Consider the following 27,124-nt stretch of genomic DNA (forward strand, 5'->3'; position numbering starts at 1 on the left):
CCGCTCAAACAACTCATCATCTTCGCCCTTAAAACTAAAACATGTATTATATCATGTGTGTATATATATATATGTTCCTCATGATTCCAAGAAATGCAGGCACATCATCCCATTCACGAGGGAGGGAGAGAGAGAGAGAGATTAGAGATGATAACATTTTCGATCTTTCAGTTTCGAAAAATATATATATATGTATTACAACGTCTTTTTCAATTAAAGAAGTTACAAAACATACATGTCTAAGCTTTATTTATTATTGCAAGGAACCAGCTAGCTCCATTTATTGAATATTAATTTCAGTGCTGGTCAATATTACACAAGCGAGAGGGACAGAGCCTCAGCCGGTTGATAAGGAGCAGTACTTAAGCGTTCCTCTCAAACGTAACAGGAAGGACGCTACCATCCAAGGCCAACAACCTCTTCCCATTCTCAACCAAACCACCAGCAGTTCCACAGTTAAACTTACACGTGGGACAAACATCGGTAGGACACCATGAAATCTCGTAGATATTATCTCCGACTGCAGCTTTCACTATCCTGAAGTAATTTCTGGTACTTAACTCACTTTGATCTTGTCCGATTACAATCAATCTCCTTTCAGTCTCGGGGTCTGTTTCGCCCACCATCCATGCATTTGACTGCACACAGATTGTGAATGCAGAAAATGCAATTCTGAAGTCCTTATTCTCCCTGATCACTGTATCTTCCTCAGCGAAAGGTGTGAAGATAACAGGGAAGCCTTCCGGACCTGAAACGTTCTCTTGGCCAACGTAAAACGGGCACGAGTTATTGCGATTAATCAAGGTGAAACGGCCGCCATTGTCAGTAATAGCAGGATTGATGTAGTATTCTACACCACGTTCAAGAGGACGTCCCTCACTGTCAAGCACAGGAGAGGGAGAGGATGATGGTTGGGCTACTACTGCAGAAATGGCCAAGACTAGCCAAATGGAGCCAAGACTGCCAATCAATCCGATCATCTTCATTTTGAGTATTCTCGCACGTACAACAAATGAATTTGCGAAGGAACAATTTCTGGGCTTTTTAAGAATATAACTTGTATTGGTATATATTTGGTGTGTGTCTTGGCCAATGGCCATGGCGCCGTATTTATAGATCGATTTGGTGCGTGTATTTTTGCATGCATGCCAATTATGAGATGAGTCGTGGAAGAGTGGGGAATAAAAGTCTGAGATTCTTATCTTCTTTAATCATAATTACGTGTACCAAGCGATCGAGGTGACAACCAATACTTCTGCAATCTGCACGTGTGAGAGCCAAGGTGGTCGTTTATGTACAATACAGGTCTGAGTAACAAAATTGTCTACGCAGTTTGAGGCCAGACATGACAACAATGGAAGGTTTTACAAGTTTTCATTAAGAGAATATCTTCCCACAGGTGTCTCCGTTATTCTCCAAACAACGGCAACCAACGATAGCCTGCCACGTAGAGCCCACATCTTTCCAATAGTAGACTGCATTGCAAAGAAAAAATAAATTGCCTAGATCAATGCGGAAGCTTCTCTGTTGAAACCCAGTCCCTCTCTCCTTCCCACATTCACGAAGCTCTCTGTGTCTAACCCTAGCCTCTCTCTCTCTCTCTCTCTCTCTCTCTCTCTCTCTCTCTCTCTCTCCCCCCCCCCCCCCCCCCCAAGATCTCGACCCTTTTCTCTCTCTTTTCTCTCTAGCAACTTCAATTAATCAATTTTCTCTGGATTTGAAGACTTTATGTCAACTTAATTTGCTGAGTTGTTTTGTGTTTCAGCTTTTGTTTGGTTGCCTGTGAGACCAATGCAGTTGCAGGGTTAAGTGAGTCCATCGTCATTTCCTGTTTGGTTTCTTTTCCTTCAATTTTCTACACCATTTGGTAATTTCCACCATAATAAATTAAAAATCTTTAATGGTTCATAAAGTGGCTTGAACAACAAATTTCAGCACTACTACTTCTCTGCAAGTTTTCCATTAGTCTTGTTTACAAGAAAACCAAAGGCTTGAAATAAAAATCCCATAAAAAATGCACAGAGCAAGAAAATAGTAACAGTGGTATCTCTGGTTGGTGCTTTGAACGTTGCTTCATGTCTTTGAAGATATAAAGACTGGTGATTAGACAATATAAAAAAAAAAAAAAAAAACAAAGAAAGAAGCAGCAGATGAATACTGAATTAATGAAGCGTGAGAGAGAGAGAGAGAGAGAGAGAGAGAGAGAGAGAGAGAGAGAGAGAGAGAGAGAGAGGCAACAAATGAAGAAGAAGAAGAAGCGGCAACAAATTCTGTTCATTGAAGCAATTCTTTCTTCGTTCGGTAAAAGTGTGATTTGGCCGTTGCTATGGTGCAGCCAGGTTCAGGCTGAGATCATGTGCTCAGCTTAGGTGTCATTTTTCTATTGGTCTCCGATAATTCCTCCTTATAGGACATACCGTTCCAAAGAGGAACTCTTTCATTAAATATACATTAACTGTGAAGATAATATCAATATATATACATAGCTTCGGACTTTGGACAATTAACTCAGCTGAGCTGGGCCACTTATTTTGAAGCTTGGATTGTCCCCATGTTAGCAGCTAGCTAGCCAAATATTCACACAAAATAATAAGATTACACATGAAGCCTATCTATCTCTTTCATGGCTGCAGGGTGCAGGCTGGTGGTGCCTAACGAAAGGCAATCTTGAAAGCAGTGGAAAAAACTGCATCTTTTGCTCCCAATATTTCAAACTTGGTAACTACCGGGCCGGGATGTCTAAGAGCAATATTAATGGAATTGATTTTGTCAAAGCTATATCTAAAATTTGATAAAAAGTTATTCATAAATTTAAACCTTTTTTAGTCATAATTTCACATTGGATTAGTCAAAATAATAATATAATACTATTTTTTTAATAATAATAATTTTTTTTTTATATTTTATAATTATACTAACCATATGTTAATTAATAATTTAAGTAAATAAAATAATGGTAATAGAGATGAACATGGAGTCTTCAAAGTTGGAGATGAACTTTAATATATTGTAGCTCAAAGTTGGAGATTTATGTGTGTGTATATACCAAATACAATACAGTGATTTTAAAGAGTAACCCTTCAAATTTGGATAAAAAGCAGCGTTTGAAGAGGCTGATGCCAGTGCTCCATGAATTCAATTTTCATTTAAGAATCGCATATATATATATATATATATATATATGGTATCCGCAAAACATTGCTGATGATCTATAGCCCGGCCAGCTTCCACATGCGAATACGCATATATAGGAAGTACACATTTTATAATGATCTTTTATGAACCCTAATTTGCAAAAATCCTATCTAGCTAGTTCAGTTGGTGCATGCAATTAAAGGTTACAATCTCATATATGTTTTCAATTTTGTATCTTAATTAAGTAATATCAAAATTAATACAATATTGTAATTAATTAGTTCGTTTTAATTATTTGTAAGATCGATTATATTCTGTCTATATATCTTTAATTATGCTTTTGGTTGATTAATCTAAATGCTGTTCTTTTTATTGAAGATAAGTTTGGTGATCACTTATAATTATTGTTTCGATATATATATAAAGAAAAATGTAATCCGTACATGATAGTAAACCGATTAATTTTTATGACTGTCGTATTACAATATTTGCGCCCTTTAATTAAGGTTAATCTTCCATTAATTATATTCTCTAGTGGCATTTTGGTTACTTAATTTAATATCACCATATGTGTAATATCTTCAAGGCTCAGAAAATCGTAATCTGGTAAAGAATGATTCAACGATCTGAATAATTTGGAGTTAAATCGGTTATTTCAATGTTGATAAAAAGTATAAAAAAAAAAAAGGCAATTTAAACATTTAACATCATATATAAAATAGTATAAAATACAAATTCATTAACTAATTTCAATAAAAATATTATATGAATTTAAATAGTTTTAATAAATACGTAATTCATCATGTATTTAGCCTAAATTGTCTACATATTTTTGCCTCATTTATGAAGAAGATAAAGATCATTAAGTCATAAACACAAGGCAAAGGTATTTTATGCACAGCATGAAATTTAATATAAAATACTCATTTATCTCTCTTTTTTTTCATAAATAAAATAAAGAACTACAGGTTTAGGTTTTGATTTTCTACGATTTTCGTTGGATAAAATGATGAAAAAGTTAATATATGTTTAGTTTTATCATATTTTTGTATAAAAAATTTAGAATAAAATAAACTCAGTTATAACTTATAAGAAAATTTTTAAAATAACTATAGTTTTGGATCAATTTGAATCAATTGGAATCGATTTAAAATCAGCTAGAATTGGCTGATTGAAGTAGTTCGATGAACAATTCAAAAAGTTTACTAAAATCGATTTGATTTCTTATTAATCCAAATTGAATTGGTTGAATCGAACTGTCTTTTGAAATTCTTTCTAATGTTGTATGGTGTAAGCTTTTAGTACGAGTAATATTGGTTTAAAACTTTAACTACTATTTTTTTTTTTTCCTTTTAAGTAGAGTACCGTTCTTTCTTTTTAAAAAAAAAACAAAGAAGAATGTCATATTCTTCTGACCAAGCATTTCTTTTGAGAATTTATTTTGCGTATTTTTTGCACATTCTATTAATATAATTAGTCAAAATAGTTATTTATATTTAAAAAAAGTGATACAATCAATCACATTAATGGAATATACAAAGAATATGTAAAAGTGACCGTATGAAGCATAACTCTTTCAGAAATTTTCCATTTTTATTAGGGTTGGTATCTCAACTCATCTCATCAAAATATATTATAACTTTCTTAAATTTTTAAATAAAATACAATAAATAATTTAACATTTTCAAATCTTAAAATAAAAATAATATTCTAACAATATTTTAATCAACTTTCAACTCATCTCAATTTACTATCCAAACTTCCCCTTAATAAGCACAAGTTCCTTATTAAGTTATAGATAATAATTAGTTCGAGCACGAATCAATTTCGTACCATAAAAAATGAAAACTAAAACATGGGATTAAGATTAATTACAATTACATGTATAATATTATAGCATGCATGGTATGATGTAAAATTTAACAAAAGAAAATCCAATTTTGTTAACAACGTACGTTATGTGGAAAGATAGATAGCCAAATCCAAAAAGAAGATTTATGTTTTGTACTAACGTCGTGTTTCGTATACCTTTGTGCTAGACTCTCACCAATTTATACACAGATAAAATACAGAGATTCAGGGGCTTTGATGAAGTCCAGGGAGTCCCTAATGTTTTAAGTCAGTATCCTCCTTATATTTCGAACAAATGAGTAGAGAGTTCATAGAGACTTCTTCATACTTGGAGATTGGCTTATATACCTACGGGCGAGACTCGAACCATTTAATTGGACTAGAAAAATTGATTGGACCGGACCCAGGACAAGAAAAATCAACCATTTTTGTACCAGACTAGATCAGACCCAATTTGGTTCGGTATGGTCTGGTCCCGGTCCAAGGGTTTTTCACCCCAAACTAGACCGAATAAAAAATAAAAAATATACATTATTTATATAAATAATTGTATAAATTAATTATATAATTATTAACTAATACTAATATTTATAATTATATACTAAGACTAATATTTATACTAATACTAATAGTCTAATATGGTAAAATAATAATAATAATACTAAAAGTCTAATATAGACTATAGTTCTAGTTATACTAATATAGTTATTCTAAATCACTATAAGCAATACTAATATATAGTTATACTAGTAGTCTACTATTAATACTATTATACAGTTATATTAATCACTATAATTAATACTAATATATAACTATACAATATACTTGTGCAATTGTACTGATACTATTAGTCTATTATATAGTCTAAATTTTAATATAGACGATATAGCTATAACTAATAGTAATATTTATATTAATCCTAATACTCTATTTTCTAAAATAGTAATGTAGAATATAGTTATACTAAAACACTAATTCACCATAACTAATATTACTAATATATAGCTATACCAATAGTCTAATACTAATATTATTATATAGTTATACTAATCATAATAACTAAATCTAAGTCTATAACTATATATATTTAATATCAATGTATTATTATATTCTTTAATGTATAACTATAATATATAGTACTTGTATATATTAATATATTAACATATTATAAGAGTTATAATATAAATTATAATATATGTATAAATTTATAATAGTATTAGTATAGTTAACTTAATATGTTAGTATTAAATCACTATAACTATATAGATTATTAGTAATAAGAGTATAATTATTATTTAATATAGTATTTCCAGTTTATCACTAACATATAGTATTTTAGTAATACTACTAATATAGTTATTAGTTAATATAGTTATAGTATTAGTACTAGTGTAATATTGTAGTATTAATTTATTAGTTATAGTAAATAAGTTAATAACTATTACTATATACTAATAGACTAATAGTATTATATTTATACTAATATATAGAGTATACATATTATTAGTATATATATACACTATATATATTATTAATATATATCATAGTATACTATATGTATAGATATTAAATTATTTAATAGATCACAATATAATTATATAAGTATTAAAAAAAATGCTCATTATGCATTAAGTATCATAATACATTGATATACTCTAAGTTAGTAACAAAGTAGCAATTAAATCAATATAATTTTAATAAGTTATTTTTTAATGAGGTAATTAAATAATCCACGTTAAATAGTTTATTTTTCCTTCAACTTCTTTTTTGGTATTTTTGGCTTAAAGTTGGGTAAACTATTAGTGGGCTTTCACTGCTAAAAAATATGGGATATAAAAATTGGCACTACAAAAAAAATCAAATTTGCCGGCGTTGGTTATACGCCGGCAACTATCCAAAAAAATGCCGCTAATTAATTCGCGGCGTTTCTCTACCGGCGTAACCGTCCGCCGTTACTGGAGGGTCGCTATTTCCCATGTTCCGGCGTTTGCGCAACCGCCGGTATTGGTAAATCTCATTAGCGGCGTTTGTATACAATTTAGTGGCATTTCGTAAAACGCCGCCACATTATCTACATTAACAGCGTTTCTCGAAACGCCGCTACTTTATCGTTGCCATTACCTTGCATATAATAGTGGCGTTACCATAAACGCTACTGCTATTACATTGACGACGCATAATATAAATTGGCGGCATTTATTTAAATGCCACTAATGATATATTGGTGGCGGCACCTTGAATTTTTTAACGGCATTTTTCTAACCGTCGCCACTTTTTAAAATAGCAGCGTTACGATAAATGCCGTTACTAATAATTTGCCGACGCATCATATAAATTGGTGGCATTTATTTAAATGCCACTAATAGTACATTGGCGGCAGCACCTTAAATAATTTAATGACGTTTATCTAAACGTCGCTAATAACCTAATTTAATGGCGATTAGATAAACGCCGCCACTAGTACGATGCCGACTCATCATACAATTTGGCGGCATTTATTTAAATGCCACTAATAGTATTTTGGCAAAGTTATTAACGACGTTTATTTAAACGACGGTATTTTTTAAAAAAAAGCGACGTTAACATAAACGCCACCACATTATGTTGCCAGCACATCATACAAATTAGCGGCTTTTATTTAAATGTCACTAATAGTACATTAGCAACACCTTGAATTTATTAATGACGTTTATCTAAACGTCACCATGAGTTTGTTTTTTTCTGCATTGCAGCTAATTGTAAACACTACTACTAATTTGTTGCTAGCATATTTTTTTAAATTAACAATATTAATATAAACACCACAATAAATATATTACTGGCGCATTGTATTAATTAATGGTATTTATTAACGCACCAATAATATGATATCCCACAATAAAATGATATAATATATCAATTAATAATAAATATGATATAATGGGTCATTATTCATATAATAAAAAAAAATTACAAATCAAAACACATAAACGTTCTTCATGATTAATTCTTCGTCTTCACATTGTGTTGGTCATTAGCTTTAAGACCATTTCTTTCATGGGTACTTCTTCTTCACATTTATCCAATAATTTTTTGGAAAATGTTATGCAATCATTGAGCCTGGAAAAGATCAAAAAAATTATACTAAATTAATAGAGAGTAACCATAAATCAATAGCTGAAACTTCTAATCGATAACCAAAAAAGTTATGCAATCGTTGAGCTTGCAAAATGTTTCTTTGGGTCATATTCAATATCATACAATCCTCAAGCTGGAGAGCTTCTAATCTAGTAGCTGAAAGCATAATGGTTCAGATTCAAACAATGGGTAAGATGAAAATGATCTGCTCATTTATATATCCTACTCAAAATACCAAAAAACAGAGTATACCTTGGGCACGACATTTGAAAAATGATCTACACGGCATCTGAAAAATGTAAATCTTGTAAGTACATAGAATTATATCAACTTTTCATATATTTCAGAAACATAGAGATTAAAAATGTAAACTATTTTGTAAATGCAAGAGACCTCTAATGCAAATGCAAAAACATAGAGATTGAAAATCTAGTTAATTACAAGGGACCTCTAATGCAAATGCAAAAACATATATAATCAATGAAATCTAATAATAAATAAAATAATGATAGTCTTACCACTATTCTACCACCACTTTATCACTTTTTTTAATTTTTTAATATTTTTTAAAATTTTCTTTTACTTTACCACTTTACCACTTTTTTCTTTTACTTAAGTAAAATTTTCTTTTACTTAATGATTAAGTATTTTAAAAAAAATACTTAAAAGAAAATAAAGAAAAAATAAATACATTACAAGTGGTAAAGTGGTGGTAGAATAGTCGTAACTCTATCATTACCGTAATAAATATACATAGGATTTGTTTTATGAACTCAAGCTATTCTACAAGGCTCTTCAACCCCCACCCCATCCCCTTCTTCTCCCCCACTTGCATTATTATCCCTCTCAATAAACATATTGTTGGGTTTGTGGCAAGCGCGGCTTCTCTTTTTTTTTTTTTTGGATGATGTGAAACCTCACCAAGGCAGGGCCTTTAATTTGAACTCACCCTTAGGGAGTGAAGCTTGAATACACGCCCCCCCCCCCCCAAAAAAAAATCATGTATTACATAATCTACAGGAATTAAACCCAGGATGTTTCTCACTACCCTGATTTTGGTTCCTCAGGAATGACTCCACAACGCCGTTGGTCCTCATCAGCTACTTTATTTGGGAGGATGACACAAGTAAGTAGAAGTTTTTTTTGTTCTTCTTGGGCAAGAAACTATAATTTTCTTGCTATATCAACTTCTATCCAGGAAAAACTTCATTTTTCAGTTAATTCTTTTCTCAATTATTTTCATTTAGAGTTTCCGTGGTGCTCCACAAGGAGTCAACCTTTCTTTAATCAATGGTAACATAAATGGTGGAGTGGAAACCTTACAGCAAGTTGAAGCCAAGTACGTACCCAACCTTGCTTTTTAAACAACAGCTTACCGCATATGTAGAAAAGATCTATGGAATGATTCGAGATAATCTGAAGAAAGAAATTTCTCCCTTGCTGGGATTGTGCATCCAGGTTTATCAATTTGGCTTTTTAGTAACTTTGTTAACGATACGAGTTCATGTTTTTCACTAAAGTTATCAACCTTTTATTCCTTACAACTAACTTAAACTGAGACTTTGCTATATAATTATGATGTAACAGGCACCAAGAACATCCAGCTAGAGCAAGCTTAGTTAAGGGGTCATCACGTTCGGTTGCAAACAGTGATGCGCAACGAGCTTTGATTGCTCACTTGCAAGGGATAGTAAAAAGCCTTGGAAGCTTCTTAAACACTTTGAAAGCAAATCATGTGAGTGGAATTTCTTTTAGCTCTATTCCTATTTTTTTTTCTACGCTATACGATAGAAACATTTTGTTTTTCAATGATACTATAAGTTCCTCACTACCCTGATTTTAGTCGTTTAAAGGCTCAATACGCATTCACCAATATATCATTAATTTCTTATAATTAACCAATAAGTTTTGAGATTAAAACTTAGAAACAGTTCAAGAAAATAGTGACATTTAGTAGCTTAGAAATCCAAATCACAAAAAAATTGAACTTGAGACAGACACACACACAGACAAAGAGTTGAGATAAGAATATACCACAGCTATGTTATGGGTCAAAGAAGCCTGAGCGGATTCCTCACTTTTAAACACAATGTAAGCATGGACACTGCAATGAAGCTCTTTCATCAGAAAATATGAAACTGATTGAAGAAGGACACGAAAAAAAAGTTTAAAGTAGCATAAACAACACAACATTGCAAGCATAGACCAATTATAAATTAAACAATACAACGTTAAAAGACTTCCACCAAACGGGAAAGATGAAAAATTCATCATAGCAAAGCGAAGTATCAAAAAAAAAAAACTATACAACCGATTAACCAAGCCAAAATAACTAGACAACACAGATGGCCTTGCCTTTCTCGGCTTTTTGGTCTGAAAAAAAAAAAAGATCATTGGCATAAATCACAACTAAGTTAAATTTAACAAAATAAACATCTATTTCTTGTAATTATAAATAGACCGACAACACAGATGAATACCAAACTAGTAAAAAAGCTTACGGATCCTGACAGATTATAGAAAAATAACTGCAAAACAGCGGCCACGGTAAGCATAGCAAAACAGATTTACATTGGACTGGATTGCTCTGTTTTTTGCATAGAAAAACAGAGTTACGTTGCTGGCTTTACGTTGGTTTTGAAATAATTTTCTGCACGTGCTCGTTTTCCCTATTGTTGGGATCATCCTCCTCGTCATCTGCTAACAATATCTCCCATCTGACAAAGTAGATAGCAGGACTCGAGAGTCAACTACTAACCACATCGGCGGATTGGATCCTCCTAGATCAGAATGTTTAACCATTTTGAAAAATTTTTAAAAAACATATAAAAAGAAAAATGAAAAGTTCAGAAAATTGATGATGGAGCTAGCATCGAGAAGGATGCGAAGAAATATAGCATACCAATTTCATATACAACCGGGACCACCGGTGATCCAGAGAACCAGAGGATCATCCTTGGGACTCCTTTCAGACTCGATGAAGTAGTAAAATAGCTGCACTCTCCAACTCCAATGTTCCTTTAAATCGTTGGTTTTACGTTGGTTGGGCTATTTCCATGGTTTTTCTGACTTGAGGAATTAAGCTCCAGCTTGACAGAAACTTATTAAAATGAGAATGAAGAGAGAACGTGAGGAATTGCAACTCCGGCCTGACGTGAGGAATTAAGCTCTGGCTTGACAGAACGCTTAAGTTTATGGGAGGGATGGACGAGTTGCAGCGGGTTAGGGTTAATTAGAAATGAGAGGGAAATTCAAGTTTGGATTGAAAATTTGACAAAAGTTTGAAGTTGGCGCCGCTCAGGACCCGTTTTTGTTGTGGAAAAATTTTGAGGGAACTCAGCTATATACACGTACACATGACACGCGACCCACGTTTATTAGACTTTTCTTTCCTTATTTGGCCTCTTTCCTTCTCTGAAGACTTTCCACTTGAAAGGTACTCCGGTGCTATAGCCTATATGTCCAATTGTGCCATGTATAGCAGTAGTGACATGAGTATCTTTGTAATCCATCAGTTTAGCCAACCCAAATTCTCCAACAACTACTTCAAACTCTCCATCCAAAACTGAAAACGCATTGCATTAGGATCTGGCAAATCTGCAAGGGGGCTTGCTTATTTGCATGATCATTGTGATCCTAAAATCATTCACCGTAATGTAATAGTTGGCCTCTTTCCTTCTAATAAATATTTCATCCAAATATTTCAATTCTTTTTATAATTAAAATATATAATATAATATTTTTTATATTATATATAATTATAATATATAATATATATAATATTATTTTATTATATATATTACATATAAGATAATGTTATTATAATTTTATATCTATATAAAATATATATAATAATGGTATTACACCCCAAACATGATAATAATGTTATCATATTTATTTGATCATATGCTTTAAATATAATATATACATTAATAACATTTTAAAACTCAATAAATTCCCAAAATATTCCTTTTGATAATTATATTAGAAAATTAGTAATACTAATTATTAGTATTAATGTATATTAATTATAATTTATACTTTATGGTCTTATAATAACACTCTAATACTATTAGTAATATACTTTCAGTTTATATATAAATTATTACAGAAATCACTATAGTATTAGTTATACTATACTATATATATATCACAATCGTCGCAGCAACTAACAACCGCCGGAATAGGTCGGTATTCCAAGCAATACACCAAATCGATAAAAAATCATAGGATGTTTTGTAATTAGTGCTATTTGTGCCCAAAATTCAACCCTGGCTAAAAATAAAAATTCATCAAATACTAGTCTTATATATTATAGTGGGCAGCTTGGGTTGATATGACTAAATAAAATGTTCAGAATTAGCTAGCTTGGTTCTATTGTGCATATGTTTAATTAAGTTTTTAGGATAAATGGAAATTGCACATGTTTATATAACTGTGATTCTAAATTTGAACTTTGATTCTACACTTCATCGGTAATTGATCAATGGAATATTTTTCGTGTGGAGCTGGCTTATTGAGAAGGAGTCTGGTGCACTCGTGAGGGGATTAGTATAAAGTGACTCTACACTTTACCATTTTCAATTAAATATGTCACGTGTTGAGGCTGTTAATTGAGGGGGTCTGACGCACAAATTATAATATAATTAAAATTTATACATTTAAAAAAATATAAACTTATTAGAGCTGTATTTTGGATTAACTTGAATTTAACGAAAAAGTTTTTAACAAATTTTATATATCTATATTCAACCCCGCCCCGCGCGCCCCCCTCTCAACCTAATGTCTAAAATCTTTTTAGACTCAAATTATAATATAATTAAAATTTATGCATTTAAAAAAATATAAACTTAGTAGAGTTGTATTTTGGATTAACTTGAATTCAACGGAAAAGTTTTTAACAAATTTTATATATCTATATTCAACTCCACCCCGCGCGCCCCCCTCTCAACCTAATGTCTAAAATCTTTGTAGACCCAAATTATAATATAATTAAAATTTATACATTTAAAAAAATATAAACTTATTAGAGTTGTATTTTGGATTAACTTGAATTCAACGAAAAAGTTTTTAACAAATTTTATATATCTATATTCAACCCCGCCCTGCGCGCCCCCCGCTCAACCCAATGTCTAAAATCTTTTTAGACCCAAATTATAATATAATTAAAATTATAAATTAAAATGTTAATTATAATATAATTAAAATTTGTTAATTATAATATAATTAAAATTTTATATATCTATATATCTATATTTGTTTTCATCACTTTATTTTCACGGTTGCACAAGTTCACACACAACCCCCATAGACTCCACGCACGCTTATATCTCTTTCGTCCCTAGGGTTTTAATTTTTTGCTTCCTACATACACTACGGAAGAAACCTCAAGCCGGCGCAATAGACCTCTACACGGAAGAAACCTTTTACACTATGGGGCAGGATAATAGCTATATAATATATTAGATTATATAATAGTATTAATATTAGACTATTAGTATAGCTATATCTTATTGTATTAGAATATATGTGATTAGAATATTAATATTAGTATATATGTGATTATTTAGTATAGTGATTTATATTCTAATTTATAAATAGATTTAAAGTATAGTACCAATAATAATATAGTATTACACTGTTAGTGTCATTATAAATATTAGTATTTATTATAGACTATAATGACTAGAATAATTATATATTAGTATTTGTTAATTGTTAATTGTTAAAATAAACTTGAATCCGGTTTTGAGACCCTGTTATCCATAACCGGATCCTCTTTTTTTTTTTTTAATCCCAGTTATAATTCTTTTAAAAAATTTTAAAGTCTTTAAAAAAAAACCGAGATTAAATCCGGTTATAATTCGGATATCCAGGTTTTAAGTCAAAATTAAAAAAAAAAAAATCCAAATATCCGGATTGAATCCGGTTATCCATCCGAATTGAAATCCCAATTAATTCAAAGTAGAGAACCGCCCAGTTTTTATAATCTGGATCTGGTTGCACACTCCTATTGCAAACACTCTTTCTCTCTTCCCTCAACTCTGCCTTCTCTCCAACCAATTGGATTTACATATATATGCCAATTTAGACTTTTTTGTTGTTCTTAATTTTTAAAAAATTAAAAATAAAAAATTATCTCTTCCAATTGGATTTACAGCTTTAAAAGATCTTTTGAGACAAAATTTAAATTTCATTTCAAAAAATATTATGATTCAAAATTTCATACAAAAAACTATTTTATTGTGCGAAAAGTAATTTTAAAAGACGAAATTTCCGTCCTTAATAAACTTTGCTGTGGAAAAAATGCGGGAATCATTCCCTCTAAATGCATTTATTTTATTGTATTTCCCCACCCTACCCGTGGCTTCTCTTCTCTCATTCTTTCCCGCGTTCCACTTCTCTCCCGCACGACTCCTTCCCTCTTCTCCTTCTCTTCGTTAAAAGCTTCTTTTCTCCAGTCCCAATCGATAAAAACCCACCCAGCACCGTGGCAGCTTTCACTCCTTCTCCTGGCAAGGTACTTCGGTTTTACTCATTTTCTCGCTCGTGCTCTCTTTTCCTCTGTTTTCAGCTTCATTTCTTATACTTTCTGGTCGACATTAACTGATGAGTTATGGTTTTTTTGTTTCTTTTTCTCGGTGGTTCAGTATAATTTTGAGGGGAGATTTGATTTGGTTCGGTTTATCAAGACGATTCAGAAAGCTGGGCTATACGTGCATCTTCGCATTGGACCTTATGTTTGTGCAGAGTGGAATTTTGGGTAAGAAAAACGTCCTTCTTTGGGTGACGAGGAGTTGCTGTTCTTCAAATTCAATTATTTCATCACCTTTTGTTTTTGTGTTTTATTTTTATTTTTTATTAGGGGGTTTCCTGTTTGGTTGAAGAATGTTCCAGGCATTAACTTTAGAATAGATAATGAGCCTTTCAAGGTCTCTCTCTCTCTCTCTTCTCAGTGTGTGTGTGTCTAAAATAAAAACAGGTGATCGATGAACTGCACATGTTTTCCGTTTGGCTAGATCTGTTTATGGTGAAGGGGTTTCATGTCTTAGAATTACACATTTTTAGATTTGGGTCTGTTTCAGTGAGTTTTTATTGTTGTGAGTTTTTGAGGATTTACATTTTGGTTCTTCTGTTTCTTAAGATCTGTTGTTAACAGCTATATAAATGAATTATCAGAGACCTGATCTTTGTTTGCCCAAAAATAGTAACTGAAATAAAGTCTTTGGCATGTAATGTTCTGCTTAATTTGGCAAAAATGTTTGGGTGAGATCAATGTATGAAAACATGAGATGTTTTGATCTGCATTCTTGCCCATAGAATGTTTTCTGTTGCTCATAAGGTTGAAGCATTTGTAACCTATGCTGTAAAGGCATAGGATAAGCTTGCTCTATAGAGGGTTGCAAATGAAAATCAAGTGCAATCCAACTACTATCATGGTGAGGACTATTTTTGTTTACTTGTTTATGATTTCTTGGGAGTTGTTGTTTTAGGAACAATGTTGAGAAAATCTATTGGTAGGAACTTCAACGTGGCACATTGGTTGAGTTTATTAAGGAGGAAAAATGTGTTTGGGCTTGTCAGCTTCTTCATAATACATGTGTAGATCTTGACAACTTGGTTAATACACTTTGAAGAACTTTGACAATTTATATAGAAACATATAAGGAAATGGGAATCCCTAATTAACGAGGGCTAGGAAAGCAAATCATATAGAATTTTGAACTTGTTGGCCAGTTTCAAGAATCTGTCAACACAGAGGAAGCCCCGATCACACTAGCAAATGTAAAGATATTAGGCCAAAAGCTCTACAGTTGCATTTTCATATAAACCTCAAGCGACCTGCTAGCATATTCAATCGAGTTGCTGTAATTAGAAATCAAAACATGGAAGATAATAAATGGTATTTCTAGGACCAACTGTTATATTTCCTGTAAAAGTAATAGGAAAAAAACAAAGTTTATAACTGAAATTTTTATATTGTCCTGTTGTTCCTGTATGCTAGACTGTTAGTTAAGTTGCCTAAATGGACTTTATCATGGTCTGACTCGTTTGGTGCCTTCCCATTTTCTAACATGTAATCCTAGTGGCATGATGGTGACCATATTCCACAGCCATTCATAAACATATGACCTCAACATGTATAGGAGGGTAGAAGTTGTGATAATTTTTGTGTTTGGGGTAGAAGTTGTAGAATGTGATGAGAACCTTAATTTTATTTCTCTCCATGGCTTCACCACCATTATTTCTTCACCTCCCAAAATTTTCATTTAAAGCAAAAACAGCCATGTCATATGGCTCACGTTGATCGTTGCCTATGATAATGCCCAATGCATCAAAATTTTCAATGAACTTTGCTCGGAAGAGCCTGGCATCAGCATGTGCCTGCAGGAAAAATTTGATTACAAAACAAATATGATTCAAAAAGATTCAGTATTACTCAAATCAAGTGCATAATTATGCATCAGTGCATGAATATATACTCTGATGCAGGAAAAATTTGATTACAAATCAAACACAATTAAAAAAAAAAATCAGTATTACTCTGATCAAGTGCATAATTATGCATCGGAGTGCAAGAAGTTTTTTCTATCAGTATCCATCAGAGTGCATGAATATTCCTTGATATCGTCATTCCAACAGAGTTATCTGCAATAACCATCTTTTGTGTCTCATCCCACCTAAATCCTTTATGAGCAAGGAGCCCCTTTAAAATCCCAAACTGCTTCTTCCATGTTTTTGTTTGGGGTGCACACTTGTTTTTAATTGTATTAAATAAAATAGATTTTCTTTAAATCTTATTCTAAATTAAACTAATTACTAATTTTAACCACATGAAAATTTAGAAAATTAAGTTGATAAATCTAAGATTATAGTAGGTTTTGTGATTCCTATAGGTTTAATTTTGAAGTAAAGAGTAATGTATCTATGCCCTGTGGTTCCCTTGTTATTTGTAGATACAAGGCATTTCATGAAGTTAATGGAATAGAAGTTGCTTGGAACCAGGTGAATATTGATTATGTATTGCAGTCACCAGAACAACTGGAAAGATTATATTCAAAAGTTCTATAATTCTTGGGTTGATGATAAGAGCAAGGCCATTAACCTAATAACAGAGTTGTTCACTTCTGGGAGTTTGAGACAGCGAGTTTTTTTTGTACTGTTAGCCTTTTTTTTTTTTTTTTTGGGTTCAATGATAATTTATAGCATACATGGTTTCATTCTGTTCTAGATATCGAAAGAAGCATAAAAATGTTGATATGAAGGCAATCAAGAATTGGGCTAGGCAGGTTCTTCAAGGTTTAAGCTATTTGCATGGCCACAATCACTGTGTACATTGCAAGACCATCAACCTAATATTTGTGTCACAATGTATGTTGTCGATTTTTCGTTGAATGTTCCCTTTATATTTTTTAATAGCTGATGGTCCATGATATACCATGGAGAGGATAGCATTACAGAAAACCGAGAGCCATTGCCGTTGCAATATAATTTACTAAATTTATTTTTGCCAAGTCGAGCCTAGTTGTTTGTCAAGACCCATAAGAAAAAGGATGGCACACACTACAATGATGAAACGAGAAAGAAAGTGGTATGTTTATTTTCAAATTTATTACTTTTTAATTTTAATGGATTTATAAGATGGAGAATAATGTGTATTTTTAATTGTCTATTACAGGTTGAGATGGAGGAACTTTTAACACAGGATACAAATCCTATAGAAATGGGGTCTGGAGGAACCATGACTTGGAAATCAGATGATGTTTATTCGAAAGTTATGGGCCTAGAACGGCCTGGACGTGTGCGCGGTTTGGGGTTTGGGCCAACCCCTACAAGGCAAACTTCTCAACATTCACTACCAACTTCAAACCAAGAAGATAGAATATCGAAGGAAGAGTTTGATAAAATGCGGAACGAATTAACTGAATTGTGGAACTTAGTAAACACATTCGTGCATGCACAGGTGAGCACCCCACATATGTTTAGTTGATATCAGTTAACCCTATTTTGGAATTTTTGGACCCTAATTTGAATTTATATTCAGGCTTCAGGACAAAATCAAAATGAGAATGAAGAGGAAGAGAAAGATAAAGAAGAGGAAAATGCTGAAGAGGAGGAAGATCAAGAGGAAGATGAAGAACAGGAAGAGGAAGATGAAGACAATGATTGAGGGTCAGGATTACAAGTTAGACTATAATTGAGACTATATTTATGGTATTTGTCATATATCGACGTTTGCTCTGTTTAATGGTATTTGCAACTTTCCTTAATTAAGACTAAATTTATGGTTATGTCATATATCGACGTTTGCTCTATTTTGCTAAGTTGGAATTAGGATGGATTATAAAAGGATAACTGCTAGATTATGCATATGTTTTACTACTCTTTTTGGAAGTTGTGAATCTTAGTATGATGCTTAACATATTTTGTCATAAAGTTTGCAAACGCCACATTCTTTTTTAAAAAATTAGAATAAATACGAGATCCATATTAAAAGATTACATTTTTAATAATAGACTATTTTTTTCAAAAGGAATATTGTACGACACTTGCACAATTTTTAAAATGAATGCACAATACTTACATTACTGTATTATACATTATTTATTAAATATTAAATGAAAGAAATTAAGCGGCATCACATTAAGATCTCGATGCGCGAACTCTCTTCTTTAATTCTATTTAACCTCTCTCCCTCCAGAACTGGAATGCGATATATGGCATTTACAGGTATAGGGCATCCTAGAAATTCAACTAAGATTTTGTAGGTATTTTCGTATCATTTAAATAAGTTTTTTTTATTATTTTTATTATTTATTTTACTATCAATAAATTTATAATAGCCTTCATCGCTGACGCTATATATTATTACCGACGTCACAATAAATACTTCGGTGCATTTATCAATTACCGGCATTTCATTGATCAATTTTCAGCATTTGGTAAATGCCGCCAATGTTATATAATTATTACCTACATAACAATATAAACGCTGAAAAACTACTTATTTACCAGCGTAAAATTAATCAATGGCCGGCATTTGTTCAAACGAAATAAATGCCAAAACACTCAATACTTTATCGGCATAAACTTTATCAATTGTCGGCGTTTTGTGAAACGCCGCTGATGCTATATATTATTACTGGCGTAACAATCTAAATGCCGGGAAACTACTAGTTTCCCGGCGCATAATTGCTATCTTGGCGGCGTTGTTATAAATGAGTAGTTTCCCGGCGCATAATTGCTATCTTGGCGGCGTTGTTATAAATGCCGCTAAACCTATACATTATTACCGGCATAAAAATGTAAACGCCAGGAATCTCAATAATTTACCGGCCGAAATATTAAGCGCCGGTAAAATTTTATATGTACCGGCGCATAAACAAACGCCACGGATATAAACGCCGCCAATTTTGCTTTTTTTTGTAGTGTGGGCCATTGGCCCATTTGGACTAGAGTTGGACTGAATGGACTAGACCCACCCGATCCTTAGGTTGTTCAGTCCAGTTCAGGGTGGAAAAACCCTAGACCAAATAGCTCCAGTCTGGTCCACAAAACCTCTCGGGACCGGACCGAACATGACCGAACTCCCCCTATATACCTGATTTCTAGGGGTCAACTGCCATTTTCCTGTATCAGAGATACATGTTACCTCAGTTATCTCCTTAGCCAGAGCCCTTTAATGTGGTATGACCTCTTAGGGTGATGTAATAAATTCGGTATGGCTTTCTGTCCTTTCTACCTTGCAGCACGTGCGCTCCGTCAAATCCTTCATTACTTGTTGTCAAAAGATCAAGGGTTCCCCACGTTTTTAACTTCCTTGCCTACATAGGTTCTCTGAAACTAGCAGTCATAGGGAGAGGCCAAGCTGACGTGTACTTGCCTTCCCTGCCTCCTACCCGGCTATTACGGCCATAAGCTGGCCTAAATTTTGTCTCCAAGAGTGCCAACCAACGGGTCATATCAACCAAACTGAGCTACCTGTATTTAGGCCTTCACTATGAGCCTTCAACCCGAGGGAAAAAAAAATCCCCATACATTTTGTTTTCGAGCATATCCTTGATAATATATAATTTAGTACTCCACCCCTGCTTCAACTGCTGCATGAAAGCTTAATTACGTATAAATGAGGGGCCATTTCATGAGCTTAATTAAATTCCTGCGTGTGGGTTATGATTTCGATGATTAAAAATATCCAATAATTTTCAGATTCTTTTTTGTTTCCCTCATCCCCAACAGTCAAACTTATGATTTGTGTATGGATTCCGGGAACAAAAAGTAACTTCATTATTTAATGGGCCTCGTGATTGGCAAGTGTATTGAACTGTCGGATTATCATGTGGGGTTAAAATGGGAAAAAGAAAAGATTCAATGAAGAGACAGAAATAGGAAGAAAATCGTATTTCAATATCCATACAATGAAAAAGCCAACAAGGGCAGTATACAGAACTTGTACTTTTATAGAGTACCAGCATATACGTGCCTTGATCTTTTCATTATGCAGCCTGGAAGTCTGAAATTCTTCTCAGCCATGCTAATAGATAGAATCAGGCTCCATTTATTTTACATTTATTTTTCATTTATTTCCCTTTTTCTATGTACTCCATTAATTTATTCGTTACATTATAAATCTCTAAGCCCTCTCAAACACAACAGGAAGCACTGAACCATCCAAGGCCAACAACCTCTTCCCGTTCTCGACCAAACTACCAGCAGTTCCACAGATGAACCTGCAAAAATTGCAGACTTCAGTCGGACACCACACGATATTGTAGATATTATCCCCAGCTTCAGTCCTCTGAATCTTGAAGAAATTGCCTGCTCTTCTCCAGCTTTGATTTTCTTCAGTGACGACAATTTCTCCAGTGACAATTAATCTCCTTCCACTCTCTGCGTCTCTCTCAGCTAACTTCCATGTAGTTGATTGTAAACAGGTTGTGGTTGCTGAGAATACAACCTTAGTGTCCCTGTTCTCCCTAATTAAAGTTTCTCCCTCGACAAAAGGTGTAAAGATGACAGGGAAGCCATCCGGACCCGAAACATTTTCCTGACCAACGTATAGAGGGCAAGAGCCATTTCGGTCGATCAAGGTAAAACGACCACCATTATCAGTAATGGCAGGCTTAATGTAGTATTCTATGCCCCGTTCAAGAGCCCGTCCAGCGGTGTCAAGCACCGGAGGAGAAGAGTCATCATCGGACGGTTGGGCTGCCGCAGATATGGCCATCATGACTAGGAATATGGAGCAGCTCAGGCTTCCAACCAATCGCGTCAACTCCATTTTGATGATTCTGATCAAACAGCAAATGAAACTGATCTGTATATATTGCAGGGTTATGCAACTTTATATGTATGTTTTCTTAATTTGGTCGTGGCATGCAAGGTTTATATATATAGGCTTTGGAGTAAACAAATTAAGATTGCCTCGTCCTTGAGATAGTCGTGGAAAACTGGTTCGTAGAGGTCCAAAGATCTTATCTTTTCAGGAATTGCTTGTACCACAAGGGTGTCATACTGCTGGTACAGCAGTATATATTAGACTTTTACAATCAGTTAAATTTGACATTGACTGCATATATGAACGCATGCACGTACGCACGGTCGCATATGTACAGCGAAGGATATTGTTGAACGATAAAACATGACATTTCAATGCCTTACAAGTTTGGAGCTTTGAATTTTCATGAAGGTCTAAAGCCGCCATGCACATTTATTTGCTAAATCCAACCCCATAAATTGCTGGCAGCCTACACGTCTGAGAGGAATAGTCGATCTCAGAAGAATCCAATAACTTGCACGGTGAAAAGTAATTGCATGCTCTTAAGAAAGATGTACTTCCCTCAAAAAAAAAAAAAGATGTACTTTGTCCTTTATGTTGTGTTTGAACCTTGTGGAATCAAACTCATCTCAAATAAATTATTGATTTGATCTATTATTTTTTAAACTTCTCATCAAAAATTCAAACTCATCTCAACCTATTTCATATATTTTAATCTAAAAAGTTAGCCCCACCTCAACCGAAATGAGATCACAAAATATTACTATTTACAACTCAATTCAACTCATTTTATCATTCAAATGTAGCCTTAATGTTGTTAGCTAACTTGGTCTGTTTAGTGAAATTATCTTATCTAATCATTACAATTTTTCTAAACAAAGTACAATAAACAATTCAAAATTTTTAAATTTCAAAAGGAAAATTTTATTAAAAAATTATATTCTAACGATATTTTTTTTTTTTTTTCACCTCAACTCACTAATTATATCCGGTCCAGCAATTAACTAAGCTATACGCGTGACCGCAGAATATTACATATTTGGACTGAAAAACATTAATGAAATTATGCAATTTAATAATGCACAGTTCTGCATTAATTACTAATATTACTTGTCTAGCTAGTACGTTAGCATAGTTTAATGCATCTTTTGTTTGGAGTATTCTGTCAGTAGCCGTGTGCATGACGGTGGTGGTCATGCAGCGTGTATTAATATGTCCAAACTCATGCTTGCCTGAGCAGTGGAGGAACCACGTTGGTTTGGCCCCTACATTTCTTTTTCTTTTTCTTTTTCTTTTTTAAATATGAGGTTACTACTATTTTTTTTTTTTTCATAATTCTATATATCTATATATCTATATATATACATGAAATGGGACCTCTAAAAAATTTATAATTCTCTTATGCTCTCTAGCTAAGATCTTCTAAAATTTCTATATAAATATACAAATCTCTTTTCAAATTTTCTTTCCTATCGTTCCAATTACATTTTGTACAATTTTTATATATTTTGATCTATTTTAGATGATATGGTCCCTCCAAAATTAAATTAAAGTTAGGTTTATGAGAAATAATAAAGTTATTAGTTAATTTATATCCCAAAGTCTTTTATTATACAATATTAAGCTTTTTAATATGGAACCTGAAGTAAAAGAAATTCAAGAAATTATTTACATTTGATAATCTATAGGAAAAATAATTGAGGATTTTTTAACCCTTAGACTTTTTCGAGCAAGAAAATATTTATTTAAGATCTTTATTGTAGTCTTATATGCTTAATGTGACGCCAAATTAATATATAGATTCTATATTAAAGTTGATAAATTAGCTTTTATACTAAAATGAAAAATACGCGACTTCTAAAAGATCACTTGTTATTTTTTTTAAGAAAATAAATTCTAAATATTTTATTGCAAAAGTAATATTAATAGATAAATATATATATATATATATATATATATATATGAAGCATTGTTGCCAAAAATTTGAAATAGATGTTTAAGTTGTATTTTTAGAATTATTGAGATCTGACTTTATATATATATATATATATATATATATATATATATATATATAGTTCAGTTTTATGTTTTTTTCGTGAAATTAAGATTAAGATTTATCTTTATATATATACACACACAAATGTCATAAGTTAGAAAAATAACTAAACTTTAAAGCATTTTTTACGCGTATGTGTTCAATACTAGTGGTCGTTCCATGGGGTGCTTGACGAATTTAATGCATCACATGATACACGATTAAATTAACAGAAACTAATGATGCGTGCGGATCATATCATGAGTTGAATTCGTTGATATAATGATCTCTCTCTCTCTCTCTCTCTCTCTCTCTCTCTCTCTCTCTCTCTCTCTCTCTCTCTCTCTCTCTCTCTCTCTATATATATATATATAAATGTATATTTCAATACTCACACGCTTGGCACTGTCGGCCTATGACCACAAGGACCGACGTGCCGCTCAAACAACTCATCTTCGCCCTTAAAAACAAAACATGTATTATATATCAAAAATTTTTTGTGCAATCACTTTTGTGGACTCTTTTGTGCCCTTCAGTGATATGATTGGTTGTATATTAAAAAAAAAATTAATCTAACCAATCATATCAGTGGAGTACGCAAGGAGTACACAAAAGTGACTGTATGTAATATTACTCATTATATATGTGTGTGTATGTATGTTCCTCATGATTCCAAGAAATGCAGCGCATTATCCCATTCATGAGGGAGGGAGAGAGAGATGATCAAAGATGATAACATTTTCCTTTCAGTCTCGAAAACTATATGTATTACAACGTCTTTAATTTCCAGTTAAAGAAGTTACAAAACGTACATGCCTAAGCTAGCTTTATTTATTATTGCAAGGAGCCAGCTAGCTCTATTTATTGAATATTAATTCCACTGCTGATCAATATTACACAAGCGAGGTTGTTAAGCAGCGTTCCTCTCAAACGTAACAGGAAGGACGCTACCATCCAAGGCCAACAACCTCTTCCCATTCTCAACCAAACCACCAGCAGTTCCACAGTTAAACTTACACGTGGGACAAACGTCGGTAGGACACCATGAAATCTCGTAGATATTACCTCCGACTGCAGCTTTCACTATCCTGAAGTAATTTCTGGTACTTAACTCACTTTTATCTTGTCGGATTACAATCAATCTCCTTTCAGTCTCGGGGTCTGTTTCGCCCACCATCCATGCATTTGACTGCACACAGATTGTGAATGCAGAGAATGCAATTCTGAAGTCCCTATTCTCCCTGATCAATGTATCTTCCTCAGCGAATGGTGTGAAGATAACAGGGAAGCCTTCCGGACCTGAAACGTTCTCTTGGCCAACGTAAAACGGGCAAGAGTCATTGCGATTAATCAAGGTGAAACGGCCACCATTGTCAGTAATCGCAGGATTGATGTAGTATTCTACACCACGTTCAAGAGGACGTCCCTCACTGTCAAGCACAGGAGAGGGAGAGGATGATGGTTGGGCTACTACTGCAGAAATGGCCAAGACTAGCCAAATGGAGCCAAGACTGCCAATCAATCCGATCATCTTCATTTCGAGTATTCTCGTACAACAAATGAATTTGCGAAGGAACAATTTCTGGGCTTTCTAAGAATATAACTTGTATTTGTATTTGGTGTCTGTCTTGGCCAATGGCCATGGCATGGTATTTATAATTTTATAGATTTGGTGCGTGCATGTTTGGGGAATAAAAGTCCGAGATTCTTATCTTCTTTAATCATAATTACGTATACCAAACCATCGAGGTGACAACCAATACTTCTGCAATCTGAACGTGTGAAAGCCGAGGTGGTCGTTTATGTACAATACAGTTTTGGGTAACAAAATTGTCTACGTATTTTGAGGCCGGACATGACAACAATGGAAGATTTTATAAGTTTTTATTAAAATTACATTAATTGTGAAGATAATATCAATATATACGTAGTCTGGGCCACTTATTTTGAAGCTTGGATTCATGTCCCCATGTTAGCAGCAAGCTAGCCCAATATTCACACAAAATGATAAGCCTACACATGAAGCCTATCCATCTCCTTCATGGCTGCAGGTTGGTGGTGCCTAACTAAAGGAAATCTTGAAAGCAATGGAAAAAAAACTGCATCTTTTGCTCCCAATATTTCAAACTTGGCAACTACGTACTGGGGCCGGGGGATGTCTAAGAATTCAATTTTCATTGAGAACCCCATCTCTATACATGGTATATATCCACAATCAGTCCATCTATATACCCCCGCAGCGGTGAGAAACCGCGGGGAAAATAAATAGATGAAAGGAAATCAAAGAACATGATGAAGAAGACAGGAATCGTTAAAATCCTCAGGCGATCACTTTGCAAATGGGAAAATTTTAGAAGATTTTCTTCCACTTTACCCCGCTTCAGTATAGAAATCAAATCATCAAGACTATTATCAATCAGATATTCCTTAAAGAAATCTGTAATAAATAAAAGAATTCCTTTGTGCCACAAGACTATCCTTAAGCAGTGGCTGGAACACAGTCTCTGGTGGAAGACCAGATAGCTTTTGAGAGAAAGCAAATGCTGTGAAAATTGCCAATTTCCTAGTTTCATTCTCCTTAAAAAGCTCCAAGGACTGCAGGAACCTTCGCATGAAATTTTCAAGGTTTTTTATGAGAAATGGCCTTCACCTTAAAATTTTCTGTGTATAGATTACAGAAAGTAAATAGTTTCACACTTAGCATCACATTTTATTTTAAGAAGAATTTTTCTTTTAGTTTTTTACTCTTTTTATTTGTCTGACGAAAATAAATCTCGACCGCAAAACTAGAAGCTCATTTCACGTTGTTGCCGCTCAGCTCAGCACGTTCCCCTTTCCCTCTTCCTCTCCCTCTGTGTTTTTCAATTTTGGATATGTGAGATTCAAAATTGGAATCAAAGGGGTTCTTGCCAGTTCTTCATAATTGCTTTCTTTTTTAATTCTGAGATATTTCTCAATTTGATTCTTTGAAATTTGTATTTTTTTCAGAGCTTTGGAAGGTAGATTTTTTACAGCGCTTGGGGAAGATGAAGGAACTTCCGTGCTTGGAGAGCATTTTTGTTTGAAAGTTAGAAATGGGAAGAAGATGAAGGAACGTTGAACCGTTTTGAAAAAAAAATGGAACGGTGCCATTTTATTTAGTGCCACATGGGACACGGCTATCCAATGGTTTCTCCAGCCGGTTACAGACAGCATTTTTCATCCACAAAAGTTAAAACATTGCTGATGATCTATAGCCCTACCAACTTCCAATGCGAATACGCATATATAGAAAGTACACATGATTTTATGATCTTTTATGAACCATAGTTTGCAAAAATCCCAGCTAGCTAGTTGGTGCAAATCAGCACAAGTTCCTTATTAAGTTACAGATAATAATTAGTTTGAGCACGAATCAATTTCGTGCCAAAAAAATAAAAAATAAAACGTGGGCTTAAGATTCATTACTTTTGCATGTAATAATATTATAGTATGAAGTAAAATTTAACAAAAGAAAATCCAATTTTTTTTAACAACGTCGTACGTACGTTATGTGGAAAGATAGATGGCCAAATCCAAAAGAGAAAATTTATGTTTTGTTTTCGAGCATATCCTTGATAATACATCACGAGTACTTCACCCCAGCTTTCAAATGCTGCATGCAAACTTACCGCGCGTACAAATGATCGATGCTGATTCCATGTAGAGAGAGAGAGAGAGAGAGAGAG

General features: G+C 33.2%; 3 protein-coding genes and 1 long non-coding RNA gene across 4 annotated transcripts; 1 reads left to right on the plus strand and 3 right to left on the minus strand.

The window, feature by feature from the left end:
* Positions 1-141: 141 nt before the first annotated feature.
* Positions 142-1,094, minus strand: LOC122281835 (kunitz type trypsin inhibitor 104-like). The gene has a single exon (XM_043093640.1). The coding sequence runs from the start codon at positions 984-986 to the stop codon at positions 363-365; it is 624 nt and encodes a 207-aa protein (XP_042949574.1). The 5' UTR covers positions 987-1,094; the 3' UTR covers positions 142-362.
* A 13,379-nt stretch (positions 1,095-14,473) lies between these two features.
* Positions 14,474-15,199, plus strand: LOC122280954. Its single transcript, XR_006230099.1, has 3 exons — positions 14,474-14,623; positions 14,754-14,866; positions 14,969-15,199. It is a non-coding gene; the product is annotated as an uncharacterized LOC122280954 (long non-coding RNA).
* A 5,291-nt stretch (positions 15,200-20,490) lies between these two features.
* Positions 20,491-21,479, minus strand: LOC122280750 (kunitz type trypsin inhibitor 104-like). Its single transcript, XM_043091760.1, has one exon. It carries the CDS (start codon positions 21,383-21,385, stop codon positions 20,738-20,740), a length of 648 nt encoding a protein of 215 aa, XP_042947694.1. The 5' UTR covers positions 21,386-21,479; the 3' UTR covers positions 20,491-20,737.
* Positions 21,480-24,137: 2,658 nt separating this feature from the next.
* On the minus strand, positions 24,138-27,118 carry LOC122280402 (kunitz type trypsin inhibitor 104-like). Its single transcript, XM_043091289.1, has one exon. It carries the CDS (start codon positions 24,952-24,954, stop codon positions 24,328-24,330), a length of 627 nt encoding a protein of 208 aa, XP_042947223.1. The 5' UTR covers positions 24,955-27,118; the 3' UTR covers positions 24,138-24,327.
* Between the last annotated feature and the right edge of the window lie 6 nt (positions 27,119-27,124).

This window comes from Carya illinoinensis, chromosome 11 (assembly GCF_018687715.1).
Source record: "Carya illinoinensis cultivar Pawnee chromosome 11, C.illinoinensisPawnee_v1, whole genome shotgun sequence".
Classification (NCBI taxonomy): domain Eukaryota; kingdom Viridiplantae; phylum Streptophyta; class Magnoliopsida; order Fagales; family Juglandaceae; genus Carya; species Carya illinoinensis.